The sequence below is a fragment of the Thamnophis sirtalis genome, unplaced genomic scaffold (assembly GCF_051295495.1).
Source record: "Thamnophis sirtalis isolate CommonGarterSnake01/CBP01778 unplaced genomic scaffold, rThaSir2_p1.2 scaffold_13, whole genome shotgun sequence".
Classification (NCBI taxonomy): domain Eukaryota; kingdom Metazoa; phylum Chordata; class Lepidosauria; order Squamata; family Natricidae; genus Thamnophis; species Thamnophis sirtalis.
Window position 1 is genome coordinate 46,464,842 of NW_028261393.1, and position 24,843 is coordinate 46,489,684.

At 46.9% G+C, this 24,843-nt stretch overlaps 1 protein-coding gene across 4 annotated transcripts in view; it reads right to left on the reverse strand.

The window, feature by feature from the left end:
- The window catches only part of NHSL2 (NHS like 2), a 118,191-nt gene extending 95,040 nt beyond the window's left edge, over positions 1-23,151 (reverse strand). For 2 of the 4 annotated variants that reach the window (XM_087727747.1, XM_087727746.1), the window contains exon 1: positions 6,641-6,925. In XM_087727747.1, coding sequence (XP_087583873.1) covers positions 6,641-6,764 — 124 coding nt within the window. In that variant the 5' untranslated portion in view covers positions 6,765-6,925. Of the gene's footprint in view, positions 1-6,640; positions 6,927-22,838 lie in introns of those variants that run through there. The other 2 variants (XM_087727749.1, XM_087727748.1) reach the window with 2 other exon arrangements.
- Between the last annotated feature and the right edge of the window lie 1,692 nt (positions 23,152-24,843).

Sequence of the window (24,843 nt, forward strand, 5' to 3'; positions counted from 1 at the left end):
GGTGTTGGACTTGGGCTGTCATCTCTTCAGCTGACAAGTTCAGTCTCTTTCACCTTCATTCCTAAGTCCTGTGAAATTAAAAGAAGGATAGTCCTCCAACTTTCCCAAGGAAGGGCTTGGGCAATTCCTTGGCACCGGAAGCCAAATTTTGGCACCTCCAAAGCCAACTGAACCCGCTCGTCAAGCCTGAACAAATCAGCGAAAGGAGATCAACATTCTTTGGCGCCGCGGATTCAAAAGGAGGCTGGAATCCCTCTGCCCTACATAGAAACACCTGAGAACAGGGGTGTCCAACTTGGCAACTTTGAAGACTGGTGGACTTCAACTCCCAGAATTCCCCAGCCAGCAGGAATTGAAGGCCACGAGTCTTACAGCTGGACACTCCTGCATTAGAAGTTGAAAACCAAATTGAATCAGCTTCCAGCTATGGATGTTTTTTTTTTAAAAAAAAGGAGGGAGGGACGGATGGAGGTGGGATGACCTTTTACAACTTTCTCTGAGTCAACATGCAAATATTTTTTTTCCATAGCCTGGCTGGTCTTTCCAGCTCAATTTCTCCCCCCCCCTAATGGTGGCTTAAGCTCCCCTCCCCTCACCTGCACTGCAGGAGGCAGATAAGAAAATAAACAGCCAGCCTCTCCCCTCCCCAATCGACAGCCAATCGGCTCGAGCATCACTTCCGCCACCCTGCTCACATACACCTTGCGATTTGCTGTCTCTGCCTGCTAATTAGCAGGCTAAAAGCAATCACCCGGGCACCATGGCAACAGCTTACAGATCTCCCGCCCACCCACCTACCCACCAATGCCTTTCGGATGTTGAGTTTTTGTTTCCAAAAGAGGCTTCTTAAAGGCACAGAGATGGAGGGGAACAAAAGGGAGGAAGGGTGTGTGTGATTGATTGATTGGGGGAGGGGGGCAGTTCCTGATCCCTCCCACCCTCTCTCCCTCCCCCTCCCCTTCAAGGATTATGTGCCTCTGCATTCAGGTGGTTGCCAGTTCTGTTTGGTGAATGAACGTATTTGTGCATTTGCATGCATGACTTAACCGAATAACAGTAGAAATAACAATAGCGACGTAGACAATGAGGATTATCTTTGCATGCCGATTCCCTCAGAGGCCATCAGTTAGAAATATTGGGAGAATCAAGGAGAATATTTGTAGCTCAGCGTTGAAATGTGGGGTCCTTGATGCTCTCTGAGCTTGGTTGTTTTCTTGTAGACATTCCATTACCCAAACTAGGTAACATCATCAGTGCTAGAAGGGAGTGGGAGAGGAAGAGGAGGAGGAAGAAGAGGAGGCCTGTGGGATCCTTGGTGCTCTCTGACCTTGGTTATTTTCTTACATACATTTCATTACCTGAACTAGGTAACATCACCCGTCGTAAATCCCACTTCCTCCTAGCACTGATGATGTTATCTAGTTTGGCTAATAAAATGTCTGTAATCTAACGTAGCTTGGTTGATATCAAGAAGAATTAAGTATGGTTCGAATGGGAGTAACTGATTAGCACTGGATGGGAGGCCACCAGGAGTTCTCCCTGCAAGAGGGCAACATCAATTCATTTCCAGTTGTGTGGGGGACTGCATTGCTGGCTGGGGAATTCTGGGAGTTGAAGGCCACACCGCTTAAAGTCGGTGTGGTTGAGAAACACTGCTCCATAGCTCCATATTAATGTTGCCTACTTTAATGTGTGCTGTTCAGTTTCAGAAAATGAGTTAATTTAGTAACCAGGCCAAGGGTGTTTTGTGGATGGATTGCACAGCTGAATTTTATTTCACCACCTAGTAAAAGTTGCTGGATTCCCCCCTGCCCCCCAATATATCTTGCCATCAAACCAATCCTAGCTTTACAGCAGAGAAATATTATTTTTACAGCAGGATTTCATTCTTGAAATCTCTCAGCTGGGCTGAAAAAAATCCCACTCGAGTCCAAGAGATTCAACTTGATGAGTCAGAATGCGACTCAGTAAAAAACAGCTTCCTGTGCTTCCATTTCAATCCATTTTTTCCTCCCTACACTCAGGTAACAGACATGTAGTTCTCGATTTCCTTGGGACGGAAATTTTCATTGTAGATTATTGTCCATAAGTGGACCCAATTTTATGACTATTATTAAGCAGTTATTAAGTGAAGAGTGTGGTGGCCTAGAGGTGGCGTTCTCACTTCGCAATCAGGAAGCTGTGGGTTCGACCTTAGATATTTCCCCGTCTGGGCGCAAAGAGAAAATATTTGCCGTGAGCTCCGCACGGGCATCAGGAAGGGCATCCAGCCAGTAAATGCTCAGCTCCATTCCGTCACCCCGACTCCACCCTGATTCAAGGGGTTACAGGGTCATTAAAAGCATGACCCGTCAAAAGCGCGTTCCACAAAAGCGCGGTCAAGGAAATCGCGTATGTGACGTCATCACAACGCGACGAAAAAGATCGAAAAATTGAAATAAAAATTAAATTACAGCAAGCCGATTCACATAAAGGTAAGGGTTAGGTTAAGGGTTAGGGTTAGGGTTAGGCTAAGGGTTAGGGTTAGGGTTAGAGCGTTAGCGTTACGTTTAGCGTTAGGTTAAGGGTTAGCGTTAGGTTTTTCGTTACGTTAAGGGTTAGGTTTAGGGTTAGGTTTAGGGTTAGGTTAAGGGTTAGGTTTAGGGTTAGGTTTGGGGGGGTTAGGGGAAGGTTTTACCTTTATTTTTACATTTTTCGATCTTTTTCGATCTTTTTCGTCGTGCTGTGATGACGTCACATACGCGCTTTCGTCGACCGCGATTTTGTCGTCCGCGGTTTTGTGGTAGAACCCATTAAAAGAAAACAAATTAAGCAGTTATTAAGTGAATCAAGCAGTCATTAAGCAATGGGAATTTTCCCAATGATTGATTATTATTATTATTATTTTTTGCTGGAAATCACTTCATCGTCAATGAAGAGTTGGTTTCCAAGTGCCCCAATTGTGATCAGGTAAACACAGGGGTGGAGTGAGAATTGTAAGTGAGAATAGGAGGTTGTGAGTCACTTGTTCCAAGGCTGTAGTGGTAGTCGTAAGTTGAGGACTACCTATATTTGCATCCACTTAGTAATTCAGGATTATTTCATTCATCAAGGAAGCTGACTTGGTTGCTCCTAAGGGACCCCATGAGCAGCACACTGTGTTTGCACATGTTGATGCATGGCCTTCTTTGCAAACCCACTCAACACAATGAAGTGTAAGCTAACAACACTAGCTAAATGGCAAACAACACATTCAGCTTGGTTGCTGAACAAAATCATTTTCTACATTCCCAAAATATATTGAGCCATACATTTACCAAACAGGTTTCGGGGCAACATATTAAGCCTTGAACCGATTCCAGAAAACTGGAATCAGAATATTCTTTATTGGCCAAGTGTGTTTGGACACACAAGGAATTTGTCTCCGGTACATAAGCTCTCAGTGTGCATACAAACGACAAAGTGGTAAGTTCATAGATCATAAGATACAATCATAGGTTGCAAACAAGTGATAAATTCTAAGATACAAACAGGAGGAAGATGAAGAGGTGAGAGAAAGAAGAGAAGAGGAGAAGGAAAAACCTTCTCATATTTCTTCTCAAAATACAGGAGGTTAAAAAAACAAACCCTTCCCCTCCTGCATTCTAACCACTACACCATACTATTTCTCCCAACACAAAGAGATGAGGGATGGAACAATGATGTCCTGGCAGGAACTCCTCACATCTATTTGGTATGTAGCTAGAATCTGCAGTAACTCTTCCTGTTCCAACAGATTTCAACACTGAAGGTCGCAAAAGATCTAACATATTTCGGTTCAGGTAGTCCTTGATTTATGACCATCCCTTTAACAATGGTTTGAAGTTACAACAGGCCTCCAAAAAAGTGATTTAGGACCCCTACATTGAAATTATGACTGTCACACCACCTTCACAGTCACATGGTCACGATCTAGGTGTTTGGTTACTGACTGGCGTCTGACAGCCATGCGATCATGATTTACAACCTTCCCAACTAGTTTCCATGGGACGCGTTGGCTCAGTGGCTAAGATGCTGAGCTTGTCGATCAGAAAGGTCCGCAGTTCAGCGGTTCGAATCCCTAGCGCCGCGTAACGGAGTGAGCTCCCGTTGCTTGTCCCAGCTTCTGCCAACCTAGCAGTTCAAAAGCAGGTAAAAAATGCAAGTAGAAAAATAGGAACCACCTTTGGTGGGAAGGTAACAGCGTTCCGTGCACCTTCGGCGTTTAGTCACGCCGGCCACATGACGAGGGAGACATCTTCAGACAGCGCTGGCTCTTCGGCTTTGAAAAGGAGATGAGCACCACCCCCTAGAGTCGGGAACAACTAGCACATATGTTGGAGGGGAACCTTTACCAACCAGTTTCCAAGAAAGCCAAGTTGACTGGAGAAGCTAAGTTGACTTGATGGCCATGTGAATCACTTAACGAACAGGTGATCTTCTTAACAAGCATGCTAAAAAAAATTGTCATAACACGGGGTCTGGTCGTGTGATGACTTCCTCGATGACTTCATCGCTTAGCAACCAAACTTCCACTCCAAACCTGTGGTCGTAAGCTGAGGATTAGCAGTACATGACCTTCCTAGCACCAGGGAAAGGGAAACGGTTACTTTCAAACACCCTTGAATGGGGAAGAAATTGCAAACGGGGGGGGGGGGGACGGGAGGGGCAGCAGGCGATCTCAGCAGTTAAGCAGAGCTGAGTTTGGTGAATGTTTGAATGGGAGACCTCAAGGAAAAAGCTCAGAGCTTTAGACTAGGCAGGAAAATCAAGAGGAAACATTTGTGCATAAAGGCAGCCTCCTTTTGTGTTGCAAATTTTTTCAAAAAGAACCAACACTCCTACATTCATGAAATGATCAAGGCTCATCTTGAAGGAGACTTGTTCTCTTCCAGGAAGCAAAGCAGGGATAAGTAAAAAAAATAATAGGCAGATTAAACCCAGTTCAGCTCTCCCGTTCGAACAGAATTGCATTTTCCTTGCTACAAGGTTGAACTTATTCCCATCGTCCATATCTCCTCAGATTTAACATAAGAGCCAGTTTTGGTGTAAGGGTTAAAAGCGCCAGGGTAGAAACTGGGAGACTGTGACTTCTAGTTTCACCTTTGGTACAAAGCCAGATCGGTGACCTTGGGCCAGTCACTTTCTCTCAGCCCTAGGAAGGAAGCAATGGCAAGCCACTTGGGGGGGATGGGGAGGCGGGAACCTTGGCATGGAAATTACAGGGATATGTCTGTCTATGCAGTCTCCAAATAGCAGACACAATTGAATGGGATAAATAAAATATTTAACACGGCTTTAATGGAACTGCGTAGCAAAAAAAAGGGACCGGTATTTAAATAAGTATAAAATAATCACTTTCCTATAGAAAGCATGATGAGGATCTCAACCTGTTCGCTCCTTCCAGACAAGAAGGATGAAGGCAGTTATGCAAATCAGCTCTGCAGGATATCAGTTTTAAAAAAAAAAACACCCCAGAATGTGGGGTGTAAAATCCAAAGAACATCTTCCCAATTCTTTTCAATCCTTTATAAGTCTATACGTATCCCAAACATGCAGGCATAACACAACAGATGGGCCATCTTCAGGATACAATGTGTTCCTGTTTTATGGCTGCGGGGTGTGATTATTTCCAAGCATCGGAAAGACGCCAATCTCTGCTTCTTAAATGGAAACTCCTATAGCTGCATGTTCACACAACATGTTAAGTACGAAGAGCCATAAACCAGGATAGCCCCAGAGTTTCTGGATTTGTGATGCAACAGCCTCAGAGTTTCTGGATTTGTGGTGCAACAGCCCCAGAGTTTCTGGATTTGTGGTGCAATAGCCCCAGAGTTTCTGGATTTACAATGCAATACCCAGGGTTCTGGATTTGCCGAGAACAGCCAACAAAACTAACACCTTTTAAGCTAGCAAACACAGCATCCGGTTAGGATTGTATCCTGGTGGATACCAGGTAGTACATCCCTAGGGTCCATTTGGCTTGGAGGAAAGAGAGAATTCTTGGAAAAGCCTCCAGGCAGACAAGAGTTAATTTCCTCCCCCCCCCACTCCCCCTTCCTTTCCATCCCCTCCTCTCTGTAGCTCAGAGCCCTGGTCCCCGATTTGCCTCCAGGCCTTGCAAGAGGCATCCCGAGGTCCTCCTTTCAGCATCCTTCTTCTGACCTTCTTCCTAAGGGCAATCAACCCATCCCTGGATTCTTCTGATTCTCACAACCATTTGCTAGCAGCTCAGGAGTTTTGTGTGCGTGGGGGGGGTGGGGGTGGCATGGACAGAGGGGGGGAGGAGAGAACTGTGCCTTGCAAGGAGGAATGTGCTGTGCAAGCCGGCAGGTGCCGGCTTTAACAACCCCATTCCTGGCCCTCCGCTTGTGAACGTGTGAATCGGCTTTTGAGCCCAACCTCCCGCGACCCTTGCTGGCGCTCAGGGCTTTGAACTTCTGACGCCCGAGAGAGTCTCTCTCATCCCCCCGCCCGCCTTGGAGGGAAGAAGGGGCAACGGCGGCCCTTTCTCCCACCTGGGGCGTCGCATGATGGGAATTGTAGTCACACACACACACACACCTTCGCAAAGCTCCAGGTGGCTCGGCCAAAGGCTGAAGACGGCTTTCTCCCCCTTTGCAGGTCGACCCCCCGACTCTACCTGTTGGCGGCTCGGCCAGCGTGGCCGGCGAGGAAGAGGAGGAGGAAGGCGAGACGGCGGCGGTCCGCTGGAGTCGCTTCCCGCGCGGCGTCTTCCCCAGCATCACCGGCGGGGAGTTGCCCATCTTGGCCACGCGATGCTGCTGATCTTCCTGCGGCGGCTGTTATTGCGGCGACGGCGGCGATGGGAAGCCGTGGAGCATCGCCGAGCCTTCGGTGCGGAGCGAGCTCCGTCGGGGCCCCGCCGCCGCGCTGCTGCCCAGCTCCGAGCCGCCGGATTCGCCGCCGCCGCATCGCCGCCGCTCCTTGCCCCCGCCCGCGGGCAGGCGGGCCGGGAACCAAGCGGGGGGGAGGGCATCTCCGCCGGCCCCACCCCTCCTCGAGCGCGGACACGCGCGCGGGGGAGGAAGGGGGGGGGTTTGGAAACCGGGGACGAGCGCCCGCACCCGGGACCGAGCTTGCTTGCTGCAGCCGCCGCCTGGACGAGGGCTCTGCAGAGCACGTGCAGAGCGCTTTCCCCCTTCCTCCCCTTCCCACGCGGGGCGGCGGCTCCGGTGGGTGCTGTCCCGGGTGTGGCCCACGGGGCAGCCATCATCCTCGGGGCAGCCAAGGATTGGCGATGGCCAAGGAGACCAACGGACGGCGCCGGATTCAATGCACCCGCTCGGTCCTAAGATTTCCCTGGGTGGGACTTGGGAGGGAGGGTGTTAGATTGGAAGGAGACACACACCCCGCCCCACGGGCCGCGAGGGGAAAGAGTTCTCGCTCCCCCCCTGCCCCCCCGCAGCCTTCCTCACCTTAACAACACTTATATACGCTGCTTTACAGCCGGCTCTAAGCAGTAGACTTATATACCGCTTCATAGGGCTTTCAGCCCTCTCTAAGCGGTTTACAGAGAGTCAGCATATTGCCCCCAACAATCTGGGTCCTCATTTTACCCACCTTGGAAGGATGGAAGGATGAGTCAACCCTGAGCCGGTGAGATTTGAACCGCTGAACTGCTGATCTAGCAGTAGCAGTAGCCTGCAGTGCTGCATTTAACCACTGCACCACCTCTAAGCTGTTTACAAAGTCAGGATCTTGCCCCCAACGATTCCGACCTGGGAAGGATGGAAAGCTGAGTCAACACCCATAGCACTTAGACTTATATACCACTTCACAGCCCTCTCTAAGCTCTGTACAAAAATAGGGATTGACTCTGATAGTTTAAGAGACTTGGTGGCTCAATGGCTAAGACACTGAGCTTGTCGATCAGAAGGTCAGCAGTTCAGAGGTTCGAATCCCTAGCGCCGCATAACAGCGAGAGCTCCTGTGACTTGTCCCAGCTTCTGCCAATCTAGCAGTTCGAAAGCACGTAAAAAATGCAAGTAGAAAAATAGGGACAATCTTTGGTGGGAAGGTAACAGCGTTCCATGCGCCTTTGGTGTTGAGTCATTTGCAGCCCTCTCTAGCTGTGTACAGAGTCAGCATATCACCCCCAATGCTGCATTCTAACCACTGTGCATCATGGATGGATGGATGGATGGATGGATGGATGGATGGATGGATGGAAGGAAGGAAGGAAGGAAGGAAGGAAGGGCAATAGTAGTAGCAATAGCACTTAGACTTATATACCGCTTCACAGTGCTTTACATCCCTCTCTAAGAGCCTATGCCCCCCCCCAACAATTTGGGTCCTCATTTGACTGACCTTGGAATGATGGAAGGCCGAGTTAACCTTGAGCCGGTGAGAATCGAACTGCTGACAGGTGGCAGAGTGGCAGTTAGCCTGTAATATTACATTCTAATCACCTAGCCGCCACGGCTCTCCTAATGTGTTGGACTACAATCCCCATCAGTCCCTGCCTGCATTTCCTTATTTATTTGCTCTTTCTGGCCGTAGCACTGCTGAGTTCTATGGGAGAGCACCTCCCTCTGGCTTTATTCTAACAGGAGTTCTCCACACCCCGTTGGAGTTGCTGGATAATCCGTTGGTGGATGTCCTTGAAGACCCAGGACCTTCAGAGACCAAATCTAGCATTCCACTTCTGAGCTAAGCAGGAGGAACCACTAATATTAACCACACACCCCACTTAATTTTCAGTCCATAAAAACCAGTGTATCTCAGCCTCGGCAACTTGAAAATGTGCCCATGCTGGCGGAGGAATTCTGGGAGTTGAAGTCCACCCATTTCCAAGCTGCCAAGGTTTGAAGAAGATTGCTGTCAACAATTGTGATGACCCCATCACTCTCTAGACCCAGTGTTTCTCAACCTTGGTGACTTTAAGTCCTATGGACTTCAACGCCCAGAATCCCCCAGCCAGCATAGCTGGCTGGGGAATTCTGGGTGTTGAAGTCCACAGGACTTAAAGTCACCAAGGTTGAGAAACACTGCTCTAGACTGACCTGTTTGTCCTAGTGGTTCTTCCAAATGGCTCAGCTCCAGCCTCAAGTGACTTGCAGGAAGTCATAGAGAGAGGCTGAAACTTTATCCTAGACCGGGGAACTAAAAGCAAGCAACTGAACCCAAGAATCAGTCTTTGCAGGCCAGCAATCCATTAAGGAAACACTTCTCAATGTGGGGGACCACATTATCCCAACTTGAAGGTGGTGCTGGGTTCAACCCCCAAGCTTTGGTCTTCTTCCAATTGACATGAAGACTCAGGGGGTTACAATGGTTACGGTGCTACGCCAACCTCAGGAAATTTAAGATGTGTGGACGTCATCTCCCCAAATTCCCCAAACCAACCTTGCTGGCTAGGAAATTCTGGGAGTTGACATCCACACATCTCAAAGTTGCTGAGATGGAGAAAAACACCACGTTAGACTTAAGATTGGGAAGACCCAGGTTTAAGTCTCCCCCCTCTCCTAAACCACATCTAAAGGTAAAGGTTCCCCTTGTACATATATGCTAATTATTCCCAGCTCTAGGGGGCGGTGCTCATCTCCGTTTCAAAGCCGAAGAGCCAGCGCTGTCCGAAGATGCCTCAGTGGTCATGTGGCTGGCATGACTCAACACCAAAGGCGCACGGAACGCTGTTACCTTCCCACCAAAGGTGGCCTCTATTTTTCTACTTGCATTTTTTACGTGCTTTCGAACTGCTAGGTTGGCAGAAGCTGGGACAAATCACAGGAGCTCTCGCTGTTATGCGGCGCTAGGGATTCGAACCTCTGAACTGCCGACCTTCTGATCGACAAGCTCAGTGTCTTAGCCACTGAGTCACCGCGTCCCTTAAACTATCCGAGTCAATCCCTATTTTTCAACCCCCACCCCCCTGTGGTTGCGGTTGTGTCAATGAAATTGAAAAAGGACTCTTACGTATGCGGTGTTAACCACCTGCAAGGAAGGTGACTGACACACAGCACTTAATACAGATTTCACAGCAAGGATTTTCCTCCTTTGGTTCCCACTTTTAAGGAGGTGGTAAGCTAAAAATTCACTGGAGCGGCTGGGAAGTTTGTGGTCCTGCACAAACGGATGCAGAGGAAGACATATTGCCCATCCAACCTAGAACTAAGGAGAAATTTCCTGACAGTGAGAAGGGTGGAGCCAGCGGAACTCCTTGCCTCCAGAAAATAAGGATGTTCCCATACTGGAGGGTTTTAAGAAGAGATTGGACAATGCTTTGTCTGAAATGGTCTCGATCTCCGGCTTGAGCAGGGAGTTGGATTAGGAGGCCTCTAAGGCCAACTGGTGGTCCGTGAGAAAATGTCGCAAAAAAGTATTTGCATTTTTTTATATTGCACTAAATCAGGGGGGTCCTCAAACTATGCCCCCCGGGACACATACGTGGAATGAACACTTGTATTGCTGCAGAGAGCCTCCCCCTTTCGGGGTCTTTGTGTGTGGGTCAGAGGGGGGCAGAAATTCCAACTTGGGGTCTGCTTCAACCTCCTGGTGGGGGGTTTTGGGCGAAGGCTGGAGGGAAGTGTTGGCCAAGAGCCGGAGAGCCTTGTTCCAATGGGGACAGTATCATGGCCTGGAACTGGCTGACCATCTCAGCCTGCTGAGCCTACAGGCGCCGGTACTCCTGGGCTTGAACTCCTGCAGGTCTCTCCCCTGCTTGGAAAGCCTATGCTCCTAGTTCTCAGTGAGGTGCTTCTGCTGAGCCTCCTTCTGGGTCAGATCCAATTTGAACTGAGCTGTTTTGCCAACTCTTTCTCATGGCGGCTGCTTAGCTCCAGCAACTGCTTCCTGTTGGGGCCCTAAGGAGCCCAGGAAGGGAGGCAAGGAGTGGCTGGGAGGGGAGGGGCCAGTAGAGGCTGGAGAGGTGGCCCTTGATGTGAGTGACATCGAGTTGGTCACGCCCACCCAGTCACACGCCCACCTAGCCACGCCCACCCAGTCAGTGATTAGGCAGATCCTATTAGTGGTCCACGGGATTTAAAATTATAAATTTGGTGGTCCCTGAGGTCCGAAAGGTTGGTGACCCTTGCTCTAAGGTCCTTTCCAACTCTGTTACTCAAGTTATCCCTCCTTTTAGGGGATAATTTAGGATTCTAAAAAATGGTGGAAAAAATGAGATTTTCTGTGGGCAGTCCTCGAACCCTGCGGAAGTGGCAGAAAACCAGAGGTGGGTTCCTACCAGTTCGCACCTATTCAGTAGAACCGGTTTGTCAAATCTATCAAACCGGTTAGAATAGGTTCCACCAGTGGACCTGGAAAGCAGGCCACATCTACAGAAGAGGTTCCAAAATTTTGGAAACCCACCACTGCTACACACACACACACACACAGACAGACAGACAGACAGATAGACAGACACAGAGAGAGAAAGAGAAATAAAGAAAAAAGAAAGAGTGAGAGATAGATGAAAGAAAAAAGGGACAGATAGACAAAAGGAAGGAAAGAGAGAGAGAAAGAAAGAAAGAAAACACATGGCCGGCAAGCCACTCCCACCAGGTCACATGGCCAGCAAGCCACTCCCACAAAGGAGGCCACACCCACAGAGTAGGTTCCAAAAATTTTTGAAACCCACCACTGCAGAAAATGTATAGAGGGAGCTATGCACCTCCGTGACCATATGAGCTTCATCGCCAGGTTAGGACCAAAGGCTACAATCACGCAAGGAAACTTCATAAAAAGCAGGGGGAAAAAATCCTCTTGGATCAAAATCAGCTTGGTCTAAAAATCAATAATACAGAACTGTTTTCTTTACAGAAGTGAGAGCTGTAATCAAGGAGAGAAACCAACCTAGAACTAAGGAGGCATTTCCTGACAGTGAGAACAATTAACCAGTGGAACAGAAGTTGCCTCCAGAAGTTCTGTGGGAGGCTCCATCACTGGAGGTTCTGAAGAAGAGATTGGACAACCCTTTGTCTGAAGTCATATAGGGTTTCCTGCTTTGAGCAGGGGGTTGAACTAGAAGATCTCCAAGGTCCCTTCCAACTCTTGTTATGGTGCTTTGCCATGATTTTCAAAAAAATGATTTCTAAATCTAGTGTTCAGTCTTAGACTTGATGGTCCTCCATGCAAGGCTGATCAGCTCCAACTAGTTTTGGGGTTCAGTCATGATGGACTAAGTGTTGCTGCCCTTCTTTTAGCACACAATCCCACAGTCCAGTATAGGAAGTTAGCACCCACTCTCCACTCCTAGGAAAATGCGATATTTTAGGAAATATTAAAAGAATATTTCTCCTAAAAGGAAAGCAGAAACATCTCTCCCCTCCCCACCTTTGTCAATGGGCCATTAAGGCCTGGGCCAGCTTATCTACAATGCAAAAGACATGGCCTCTATGACATAATAGGAGCCATCTAGCAACAGAACAGGAGGCGGTGGCTCAGTGTCTAAGATGCTGAGCTTGTTGATCAGAAAGGTCGGCAGTTTGGCGGTTCAAATCCCTAGCGCCGTGTAACAGAGTGAACTCCCATCACTTGTCCCAGCTTCTGCCAACCTAGCAGTTCGAAAGCACATAAAAATGCAAGTAGAAAAATAGGAACCACCTTTGCTGGGAAGGGAACAGCGTTCCGTGCGCCTTTGGCATTTAGTCATGCTGGCCACATGACCACGGAGACGTCTTCGGACAGTGCTGGCTCTTTGACTTTGAAACGGAGATGAGCACCGCCCCCTGGAGTCGGGAACAACTAGCACATATATGCGAGGGGACCCTTTACCTTTAGCAACAGAACTCACCACATGGCACCTGGGAAGATTACATCACCCAGCAAGGCTCAACCAAACTTGGGACTCAAAACACAATCTACAAAGTTACCCCTGCATGGTCCCATGGGTGTCTGACAACCAATCAGAACACAAGCTCAAATTCGAAAGCCCAACAGAGGGCATAAAACCCAGGCCCCCTCAGCATCTCTTCCCTTTTTTGCCCAGGAGCTCAAGGCATGTGATCCTGTCCACCATTAAACCATCTTTCCAAGCTGTCTCCATGTTTTCAGTGTCTTTCTCCCCACTTGGAACGGAACCCAGATGGGAATTTCTTCCAACAGCAGGTTTTAAAGACCAAGAAGCAAGGGACTAGGGAAACCATCCTTCTCAGCCTCCACAAATAAACTTGAAGGACAGAATGATCTAATCTGGTAACCGGAGATGTTTCATGTTCCTAGATAATGATGAAAGATCAATCGTTGGGGGAGAAGCTAGAACTGACAAGCCTGGAAGTTTTGAAGGTAGGAGTTACAGACTGAAGGATACCTACTGATCTGCAAAACAAAAAACCACCTGCCTTAATTGATTCCGGCTTTCAAATCGGGAATAGATTCTCATTTTACCAGTCACTAAGATTCATCCATTTCTTATCTCTTGACAGATGACGGGCAGAAGAACTGGTCCTGTGTGGGAGGTAGCACAGAGATTGATACCGGCACACGTTAATTGGGGAGGCGGGGAGGAAGAAGTAAAATAATAAAAATAAAATGAGACTAGAACAGTGTTTCTCAACCTTGGCAACTTGAAGATGTCTGGACTTCAACTCCCAGAATTCCCCAGCCAGCATTCGCTGGCTGGGGAATTCTGGGAGTTGAAGTCCAGACATCTTCAAGTTGCCAAGGTTGAGAAACACTGGACTAGAAGCATGAGTTCTTGGGTGGGTCAGCTGAACTCTATCTTGAGTTTTGGGGGTATGCCACTTATGCCACCAGGGTTGAAATTTTGGCCTTGGACAATCTGGGATTGCGCCGTCTGCAGTCTGACCTAAGCTTAGTTATCTGCTACAACGTCCTACCTGTCAACAACTACTTCAGCTTCAGTCACAATAACACACAGGCAAACAATAGATACAAACACAAAGTAAACTCGATTGCAGAAAATAGGACTTCAGCAACAGAGTGGTCAACGCCTGGAATGCTCCACCTGACTCCGTTGTTACATCTGCAAACCCCCAAAACTTTAACCTTAAACTGTCTGCCATGAACCTCACCCCAATACTAAGAGGTCCATAAAAGCGGGTGTGCCTAAGGCAGAGGTGGGTTCCTACCAGTTCGCACCTATTCGGTAGAACCGGTTCGTCAAATCTACCGAACCGGTTAGAAGAGGTTCCACCAGTGGACCCGGAAAGCAGGCCACACCTACAGAAGAGGTTCCAAAATTTTTTGAAACCCACCACTGGTCCTTGGATATGATTATTCTACACTATCGTGCTCATATTTATAAAACTCAGGGCCTCTGTGAAAGGTAAGGATGACTACTGCGTTTGTGGTGCAATCAGAACATTGCGTGTGTTGAAGTTGTTTTAACGCAAACCAAAGATGCCTTTTAAAAAACAAGTTTACATCATATTCTTATGGATGCCAGTGCTGTGCATGAGGTGATTTAAGGTGGTTCGGACAAGTGTCGTCGGCATCTTCATATCCGGTCACATGGGCGGCAAGCCACTCCCATCCAGTCACATGGACGGCAAGCCACTCCCACAAAGGAGGCCACACCCACAGAGTAGGTTCAAACAATTTTTGAAACCCACCACTGGCCTAAGGACACCAGCGTGTCCACCGTCCCTGTCCTACTGTCCCCATTTATTTGTACTCATCTCTTATCTAAATACGTATATCTCCTTAAACTTATATGTTTAGATGGTACATTCATACTTATGCTTGTTTTCTCATACATGCTTGACAAACCCAAATAAATAAATAAAATGCTTATTTCTGGGGTGGGGAGAGTGAGGGGAATAGATTTGCCTAGGGGTAAAAAATGGCAAAGCGTTTCTTTTTGTTGTTCCTTTCTAGAAGAAGCCAACCTTCCACCATCATCTGCGTTAAGAAGATGGAGTATCAGTAAGCTCCGGGAAGTTGCTATGGAAACAGATGCAAATTGGATCGGTACTTGGCATCCTTTGGCAACACAGCTTCTCGTTTCCAGAAGCATTTGTGCTGCAGAGTCTAGCCCCGGACCAGCCGGTAGCATCACACCAGTAACGCAACATGAGGCACAGAAATACAACGGTTGTTGTGGCCCGTCAGCGGGCAGGAGAGCTGGCAGCAGATTCAGACATTGAGGAGGTTGGGGAGGAACATGGGACAGTCCTGGAGTCTGGAGAAGGCTCGGACAAGGGTTCTGCATTGGAGGCAGAGAGGGGGCCAGGGCCGTATGCCAGTTATCAGCTGCCTTCAGAGGCAGACATCAGTGAGGCAGATGAACAGCTGGAGCCTGTTCCCAGTGTGCGCATGTGCAGAGCTGCCAGATGAAGGGAACAGCTGAAGAACAGGGGTCGACTTGGGAGTAAGGCCACAGGTGGACAATGAATGGCCCCTTCAAGAGGAAATAAAAGAGGAGCAAAAGGGGAGTGGAGTTTGCAGGAGACAATTAGTTCGCTTCATTGGTTCGTGACTCTCAGCGACTCCTTGCCATGTTTTGCAGATCTCGGCCTGGCAGCTCTCCAAGCCAGATAAGGTCTGTGACCGTAAATCCTCCCTTGAAAGACTTTGCCGGATGTGAATGAGCAGAATTCACAGTCAATTAATAAAAGGGCTTTTTGTGGGGACAAGGAGTTTGCTTCATGCTCTTGGGAAGCCTAGGTTAGAACAACGGTGTTGAAAGACACCGAAACCTTGCAAATAATACATTTGCTCATGAGCTGGGGTTGCATTTATAGGTAGTTCTTGATTACGACCCTGATCGAGCGTGAAATTATCGTCGCGAGTCTGCACTTCTGTAATTGCATCAACCCACCCAGAGTAACAGCCAAACAAGTTGGTTCAAGTTTTAACACCACCACCACCCCCAGAGACCATGGAAAAAAGCAATTTCAAATCTGTGTCTCAGTCCACATTTTAAATAAAGCCACGGTTTGCTGATTGAATAAGCCACATTAGTTGGGTTCACACACTCTGCTAAGCCAAACGCCCAATGTCAGATAACTTTAGAAAGCAGCACCCAATCTGTGCCTCGGTCCACATTTTAAACGAAGCCCTGATTTATTGATAGAATAGGCCACACTAGCCAGGTTCACACACTCAGTTCAGCCCGAATGAAATCGCAATGCACTTAGCACAAAGCCAGTGGTGGGATTCAGCCAGTTCGCACCTATTTGGGAGAACCGGTTGGTAACTTTCTAAGTAGTTCAGAGAACCGATTGTTGGAAGAAATCTCCTTTTGCTTTTTTCCCCACTTTACAGGGCTAATCCTGTAAGGAAGGCAGGAAGGAAACATTGTGGTGTTGTTTCTAACCTAATCTTTATTGACCTGCTTACAGAAACTGCCTCTCCGGTTAACCCTTATTACATTGTAACAGCTCAGGCAAAGCGCCCATCGATCTGTGACCTTGAGTTGGCCAAGCCCACCCAGTCACATGACCACTGAGCCCCACCTACCCAGATAGTCATTAGGGCAGAGAACCGGTTGTTAAATTATTTGAATCCCACCACTGCACAAAGCGTATTGGCCAATGATCACCAGGTATATCAGCTTGACTGAAAACACTGAATGTGAGATTCTGAGACAGCTTCCATCAAAAAAAGCCAAGATGGTCTCAACTAACTCCTCCTCTTCCAGATCCTCCCTCAATCAAACACTGAGGGATCTCATCGATCTTCTACATGTTCCAGCGGTGACTTCTGCTATCAGCCTCCGAAAGCTGAGATTCGGCCTGACGAAAAGTAGGCCATGCCCCATCTCAGTGACCTGGTTTTATTTCCCTTCTCAACTGGGAACCAAACGCTTCAAAGAGAGGCTTCAGAAAATGTAGAGGAAGGTTGCCCAAACCTTGTCAACTTTAAGACTTGTGGACTTCAACTCCCAAAATCCTCCAGGCTGGCTGAGGAATTCTGGGAGTTGAAGTCCACAAGTCTTAAAGGTGACAAGGTTGGGCATTCCAGTGTAAAAGAACTTCTGAGTTGATGATAAAGAACAGGAATGGATGGTGGGGAGGGGAAACAACTGCGGTTTTCACTCTGGCCCAAATCTGCTGCCAATCAATTTAATTGGGAGCCCTGGATGGAAATGTTCTGATGGAGCGTCAAGCCCAGGCATACCTCTCTAAGCCTATTTCTGTCCTCCGTTGGAACTTTCGCTAAAGAAACTGGTGGGTTTATTGCTGTTAAAGCAGTGTTTCTCAACCTTGGCCACTTGAAGATGTCTGGACTTCAACTCCCAGAATTCCCCAGCCAGCGAATGCTGGCTGGGGAATTCTGGGAGTTGAAGTCCAGACATCTTCAAGTGGCCAAGGTTGAGAAACACTGTGTTAAAGCATCACTATTACCATGTTTGACACAATCTGAATTCTGGAAATTAGTGCCCTTTTACCTTTTAAATATGTGGGAATGCTGCTAGAGGCTTTAGCTGAAGATTTTTTAAAATAGAATAGAATAGAATAGAATAGAGTAGAATAGAATAGAACAACAGAGCAGAGCAGAACAGAACAGAATAGAATAAGAGAGTTGGAAGGGACCTTGGAGGTCTTCTAGTCCAACCCCCTGCCTAGGCAGGAAACCCTATACCGTTTCAGACAAATGGCTATCCAACATCTTCTTAAAGATTTCCAGTGTTGGGGCATTCACAACTTCTGGAGGCAAGCTGTTCCACTGATTAATTGTTCTAACTGTCAGGAAATTTCTCCTTGGTTTTAAGTGGCTTCTCTCCTTGATTAGTTTCCACCCATTGCTTCTTGTCATACCCTCAAGTGCTTTGGAGAATAGATTGACTCCCTCTTCTTTGTGGCAGCCCCTGAGAGATTGGACCAGTGCTATCACGTCTCCCCTGGTCCTTCTTTTCATTAAACTAGACATACCCAGTTCCTGCAACCGTTCTTCATATGTTTTAGCCTCCAGTCCCCTAATCATCCTTGTTGCTCTTCTCTGCACTCTTTCCAGAGTTGTGGTGTTCTTCTTCCAGTCCCTCCCTCTCGTCGCCTTGGGCAGCCTCATCTGGTTCAATACCTCCTCCCTTCCTCTCCCCCACCGTAACTTCTCAGGATCCTCACAAACCCTTGGGAAACAGGTTTACTGTCAGTCCAAACAGGGTTTTTTTTATTTATTTGTCAAAGCCTAAGATTCAAATAGAAGCAAGGAGGAGGGATGGAAACAGATGGTCCCAGAGAGAGAGAGAAGAGAAGAGAGAGAGAGAAAAAAATAGAAGAAAGTGGGGAGGGGAGCATATTTTACAGTTTGTACTTGTTAACACCTTCCTTGCCTCTTGGAAGCAGACATCGGCACGCACGCATTCTCACACACAAACACACACACGCACACACACATGTCCGATGGGTACAGATGCCGACAGAAGCCTTCCACGCGAATCAGCTGTCATTTCAGGAACAAATAGCACCTTCTGAGTGGCATTTCATAGATCTTTCTTATCGCAAATTCTGTTTTGTTTCGAACAATGGGAGGGGGGGATATTTTGCCTGTTGGCAAATTCAACCAAAACTGGGCAGTTTCTGGTTGTTTCCTTGCTGTTCTTTCTCAAAACCCACATCAGTATGGGGGGAAAAATCTGGCAAGAACCGTCTTGGCTAGCCTGGTGTTCTTTTCAGAGGTTGAAGGACTGTGACTCTGATGGATTGGGGGTGGGTGGGAAATGCAGCCTCAGGGCAGGTTGGATTGACAAAGGCATGGCCCCCACAGTACCAAGTGCCTACCTCGATTTCAATCTTTCCTGCTAAAGCCAAGAGCTGTCTGGGATTGGAAAAAGACCAGCATAATGTGGATATGCTTGGAAGGCAAAAGGAAAGAGTGCAGAAAAGAGCAAGGAAGAGGATTAGGGGGCTGGGGGCTAAAATGATGAAGAATGCTTGCAGGAATCGGGCATGTCTACTTTAACGAAAAGAAGGACTTGGGGTGACGGGATAACCCTGTTCCAATATTTGCGGGGCTCCTACAGAGAAGAAAGGGTCAAACTATTTCCCAAAGGACCTGAAAGAAGGACAAGAAAGCAATGGATGGAAACTAACCAAGGAGAGAGGAAACCTAGAACTAAGGAGAAATTTCCCGACAGAACAATTAGTCAACGGAACAGCTTGATTCCATCGCTGGAAGTTTTCCAGAAGAGAATGGACAACCATTTCTCTGAAATGATATAGGGCAGTAATGGTGAACTTTTTTGGCACCAAGTGCCAAAAAGGTCGCACAGAAATGTGATGTGCGCCATGTGTGGGCCATGCTCCAGAAAAGCCGAACTTCCTGGTTCTAGCGTGCATGTGCGCCCGATGATCAGCCGGATGGCATGCATGCGCAGGCTGGTTTTCAGCATTGCGGCACGCACAAAGGGATCGCACTCCGGAAAAGCCAAACCTCTGTGTTTTGGCGCACCCCCCCCAATAATCAGCTGGACGGCACGCATGCGCACTGGTTTTCAGCACTGCTGTGCACACAAAGGACAGCTGATCATCATGCGTGCATGCACACCAGAAATGCAGAAGACCAATAGGCAAGGCTGCGTGTGCTACTTTGAGCCCACATGCTGTGTAGGTTCACCATCACGGATAGAGGCTCTCCTGCTTGAGCAGGGGGTTGGACTAGAAGACCTCTGAGGTCCCTTCCTTCCAAATCTATTATTCTGTGTTCTATCTTCATATCCTTGGAATGTCACTCCTAAGAGTATGCTCTGCACACTCTATATCAGTATTTCTAAAAATTGTAAAAATTGGGATATGTGGACTTCCAACTCCTAAAATTCTGCAGCCAGCATAGGAAAATTCATCATCTGGTCACCAACTCCACCACAACCACAAGCAGCCATTTCCCTTTGAGATAAGAATAGCATCAAAAAAAATAACTCTGCAGAAACGAATGAGCCTAAAGTCTTATGGCGGCCTTATGGCTGTTTCTCTCTCTCTTGGTTTCATTCCCGGAAGCTAAATAAAAGATTCAGTACATATATATATTCAGTACAGTTTTATTCCTTTTGCAGCAGCACCCGAATGAAGGGATCCTGGAGAACATTTAGAAAATCAAAAACTGATTCGTACCCTCTCTGTTAATTCTCCATTAATTATAATGTTTGCTGATTGCTATGAATATATAGTTTCTATAATCTTAATAAATTTGTCGCCGAATTTCATCATTTTTAAAAACCATTTTTTAAGAATATCCCCATCTTGTTTATCCAACTTTTAAAATTTGCAACGTGCATTTATTCCGGAACAGAAGATCAAGAAGAAAAAAAAAAGCATAATGGAAATGCAAACACGGGAAGAAACGGTTCTCGTTGATTTGAGGACATTAAAAGCAAAGACAGCTGAGTGACAGCAAAATTGACTCAATTTCTCCTGTAACACAGACGAAGCGATCTGGATGATGTGGGTTTCTTTTTATGATGCTCCCGAGCATATTTTATTTTCTGTCCTCTGCCCTTTTGTTTTCCTTGGTACCGACTGTGCATAAGCCACCTTGTGTGCTCTTCTAAAATGACAGGGGAATACATTTGCATTACATAATCATGCAAAGGAAGTTCAGCTTTTCACCAGAACTGCAGAATTCTGGGAATTGGAGTCCGAACTGCTGAATTCTGGGAACTGGGGTCCCAGAATTCTGCGGAATGAAGAATTCTAAAAGTTAACAACCTCAAGATCTGAGGTGGTATTCAGCCAGTTCTGACAGGTTCTGGAGAACTGGTAGCAGATATTTTGAGTAGTTTGGAGAACCGGCAAATAGGCTGGCCGCGCCCCCACTGCCTCCCAGCCTCCCAGCGGATCTTTTTTTGTTGCCCTGCATAGGAGAACGGAGCTGGAAAGCAGATTAGTGGGGTGGGGAAGGAATGGGGATTTTGCAGTAACCTTCCCCCAGAAGTGGGGGGGGAATGGGCATTTTGCAGTATCCTTCCCCTGCCATGCCCACAAAGGCACACCCACAAAGTCCTGCCACGCCCACAAAGCCACGCCCACAAAACTGGTAGTAAAAAAAAAACAATCCCACCCCTGGTTAAGACATGACAACTCCTGAGCAGGTTCTTGTTGAGCGCAATAGGACAGCATGGTTTCGAATTCACACAACCAGTGTAGCTCAGCTCAAATATGCATGAATGATTCAGCCTGTGCTGGGAATTTGGCAAATGTTTTGCCAGGCTGAATAACCCAGCCATTGTATAAATAATATACTTTATCTGTTTTGGGCACAATTCAGAGTTATGACACATGAACATCTGTTCTATGAATATGGCCATTATATTTTCACAACCCAGCTTTACCGTTTATTTTTAAACAATTCATTGAACAAGAGGAAAGGGGGGAAAAGTAAGCAAAAGGGAAAGATATTTTAAATATATAAGAAAAAGTTGATGGTTGTAATCAAATGTTAATTTTAACATAGTTGTCTAACACAGGACCAGGTGTGCAGTTTAGGTCAGTATTTCTCAACCTTAGCAGCTCTAAGATGTATGGATTTCAGCTCCCAGAATTCCCCAGCCATGAGGGGATGGACATTGAAGTCCTGACATCTTAGAGCTGTCATAGTTGAGGTCTCAGAGGTGATTTTCAGCAGATTCTGACCAATTCTGGAGAACCAGTAGTGGAAATTTTGAGTAGTTTGGAGAACCGGTAAATACCACCTCTGGCTGGCCCTGCCCTCATCTATTCTCTGCCTCCTGAGTCCCAGCTGATCAGGAGGGAATGGGGATTTTGCAGTATCCTTCCCCTGGAGTGGGGAAGGAATGGGCATTTTGCAGAATCCTTCCCCTGGAGTGGGGAGGGAATGGGCATTTTGCAGAATCCTTCCCCAGGATGGATGATTTCTCTTTTTATTGTTGTTTTGATTTGCTCCTTTTCTCTCTCTCTCTCTTTGCTTATCGCTATATTTTTTAGGTAGGTGACATGATTAGAAGTTAGATAGGAAAGAAAGAAAGGAAAATTCTTTTAATAAAGGGTGACGTGATTAAAAGCTAGAATAAGTGACAGAAATAAGAGACGGGGGAATATTAGTGTATACATTTTTATATGATAAAGTGAAAGTAATAATAAGAGAAAATGTGGAACAACTAAACAATGATAGATTGCAACTCAGTATAAACACGTATTATTATTAGAAATACATAAGTTGATTGAATGTAATAATTATGATTAACTTTATTAGTTTTGTTTGTATTGGAATGTATGACACCCAAGTGCCACATTCTTCACACATTGATTTGATATTATAAAAATTTTTTAAAAAAAATTAGGACAAAAAAGAAGCTCACTGGAGCTTTTAAAGAAGAGATTGGACAGACATTTGTATGGAATGGTATAAGGTCTCCTGTTTGAGCAGGGGGTTGGACTAGAAGACCTCCAAGGTCCCTTCCAACTCTGTTATTCTGGATATGCTTTGGACAAAGCACCATTGATTCTGTATGCTGAATGGCAGCGCTGGGTTAGAAATCAACAAAGCTAGCAACAGCTTCCCAAAACCCATGCCATCAGTCCCAAGAAAAGGAAGCAATTTAGGGGAACCAAGGTAAAGGGTCCCCTCAAACATATGTGCTAGTCGTTCCTGACTCTAGGGGGCGGTGCTCATCTCTGTTTCAAAGCCGAAGAGCCAGTGCTGTCTGAAGATGTCTCTGTGATCATGTGGCCGGCATGACTAAACGCTGAAGGCGCACGGAATGCTGTTACCTTCCCACCAAAGGTGGTGCCTATTTTTCTACTTGCATTTTTACATGGTTTTGAACTGCTAGGTTGGCAGAAGCTGGGACAAGTAACAGGAGCTCACTCGGTTACGCGGCACTAGGGATTCGAACCGCAGAACTGCCGACCTTTCTGATGGACAAGCTCAGTGTCTTAGCCACTGAGCCACCGCGTCCCTTTAGGGGAACCAAAGAGAAGGGCAAATCAAGGATGAAAAAAAAACCAAGCCAACCATACCTTCGTCCTCATCCAGTGTTTCTTCCCAACTGGAGATCCTGCAAACTTGACTTCTCAAGCAATGTTGCAAAGAAAAAACCAAGCGAACCCCAAGATCATGGAACACCATGCATCAAATCTGCTTGTCTCCTTCCCTCTCGCAAACATAGCCAGCATCAAGGACTCCCAAGTCGCCAACATTGAAGGACAAGCTTAACTATCATCCTCTTCAACCCAATGAAACGATTGACCAGTCAAAGCACGGGGTCCCATTTTCACAAGTTTGACGGCCTTAAGCTCCCTTCCAACTGGGTCCTTCACGGCCTTGATCTTCCCCACCGTCTTCCAGGCTGGAGCTCCTTGGCTCTTGTCTGATCCTCGAGACCGAAGAGACTCCACCTTTGAATGGGAGGCAACATTTCACGGCTGCGGGAAAGCGACTCTTTAAGAGTTTAGTGAGACCAACGATCAGGCAGCTGAGAAGATTCAAGAGCAGTTGTGGTGAGGCAATAGATCAACGGGCTGGGAGGAAAAAGATGGAATTTGGAAAAAGGGGTGGGTGGGAACGCTTTCTCGCAAGACAGCTGCTTCTGCAACACTGGCCTCAAGGCAGATGGGTTGAAGTCCCTACTTACAAACATTTACTCAGCTGTGCATCAGCTCCGCTGAGAACGCCAAAGTTTGCAGGCCAATCCTTTGCACCAAGCATTCCTACGGACATTTAACACTGGATATAGTTTATAAATCACAACAGTGACATTCACCCAGCACAGTACCCTCAATAAGCCACTTTATGGCTCCATCCATTTTCTCCCACCCCTTTAATCCCATAAGGGACGCGGTAACTCAAGGGATGCGGTGGCTCAGTGGCTAAAACACCGAGCTTGTCAATCAGAAAGGTCGGCAGTTTGGCAGTTCGAATCCCTAGCGTCGTGTAACGGAGTGAGCTCCCATTACTTGTCCCAGCTTCTGCCAACCTAGCAGTTCGAAAGCACGTAAAAAGGCAAGTAGAAAAATAGGGACCACCTTTGGTGGGAAGGGAACAGCATTCCATGCGCCTTCGGTGTTTAGTCATGCTGGCCACATGACTAGGGAGACGTCTTCGGACATCGCTGGCTCTCTGGCTTTGAAACAAAGATGAGCACTGCCCCCTAGAGTCAGGAATGACAAGCACACATGTGCGAGGGGAATCTTTAGCTTTTATAACTAACACAATTCACCATGCAGTTACATTCACCTGGAATTATCCAATTTCTCCAGGACTTCATAAAAGAAAGAATGTCAGCAGAAAAACAATGTTCAACAACCACTCAAGTCTACCTTCCTCTCCTCTTTGGGGAGAAGGGCTGGCTAGGTGAGGCGAAACCTAGGAATTCATTGCCCACAGCAGTAGTGATGGCCACCCATTTAGAAAGTGTTTAAAAGAAAATCAAACAAATTCATAGGGGATTATACTTATCAACAGCAGCTCATCTGAAGGGTTTACGGGATTCTGAATCACAGGCTAAAAGGTTAGGTTGTGTCTCCTCCAAGGACGTGACTTCAAGTGTTATCTCCATGTTGTTTCTTTGGCAACTGTTACAGAAATACTTTGCTGCTGAAATCTTCTTTTGAGAAAGACTTCTTCTTCTCCAAGTAGAACTTCCACTTGTGGTGGTCCCACATCCAAAAATAATTAAATCACCTCCACTTATATTCCAACCCTTATGTTGATGCTGGAGGAGGTCAAATCAGGGACCACTTTCAGAAGAAACTTATGCCAGGAGTTTCAACAGCTGGGAATTGCAGAGAAGCTGATTTGGGATCCACACTAGGAGAACCTTATTTAAAGATCTCAGTGATTTGTTCTCAAGAAATGGCATCTTCTTTGTTGGCTGGGGAATTTTGGGAGTTGAGGTCCACCTACCTTAAAGTTGCCAAGGTTGGGATATACTACACTAGATGATGGGGGAATGATCCAGATTTCTCTAGCTTTTTGCTGTCCAATAGTGCTTGCCTGGATTTTTGTAGATCTATTTTAGAAGTT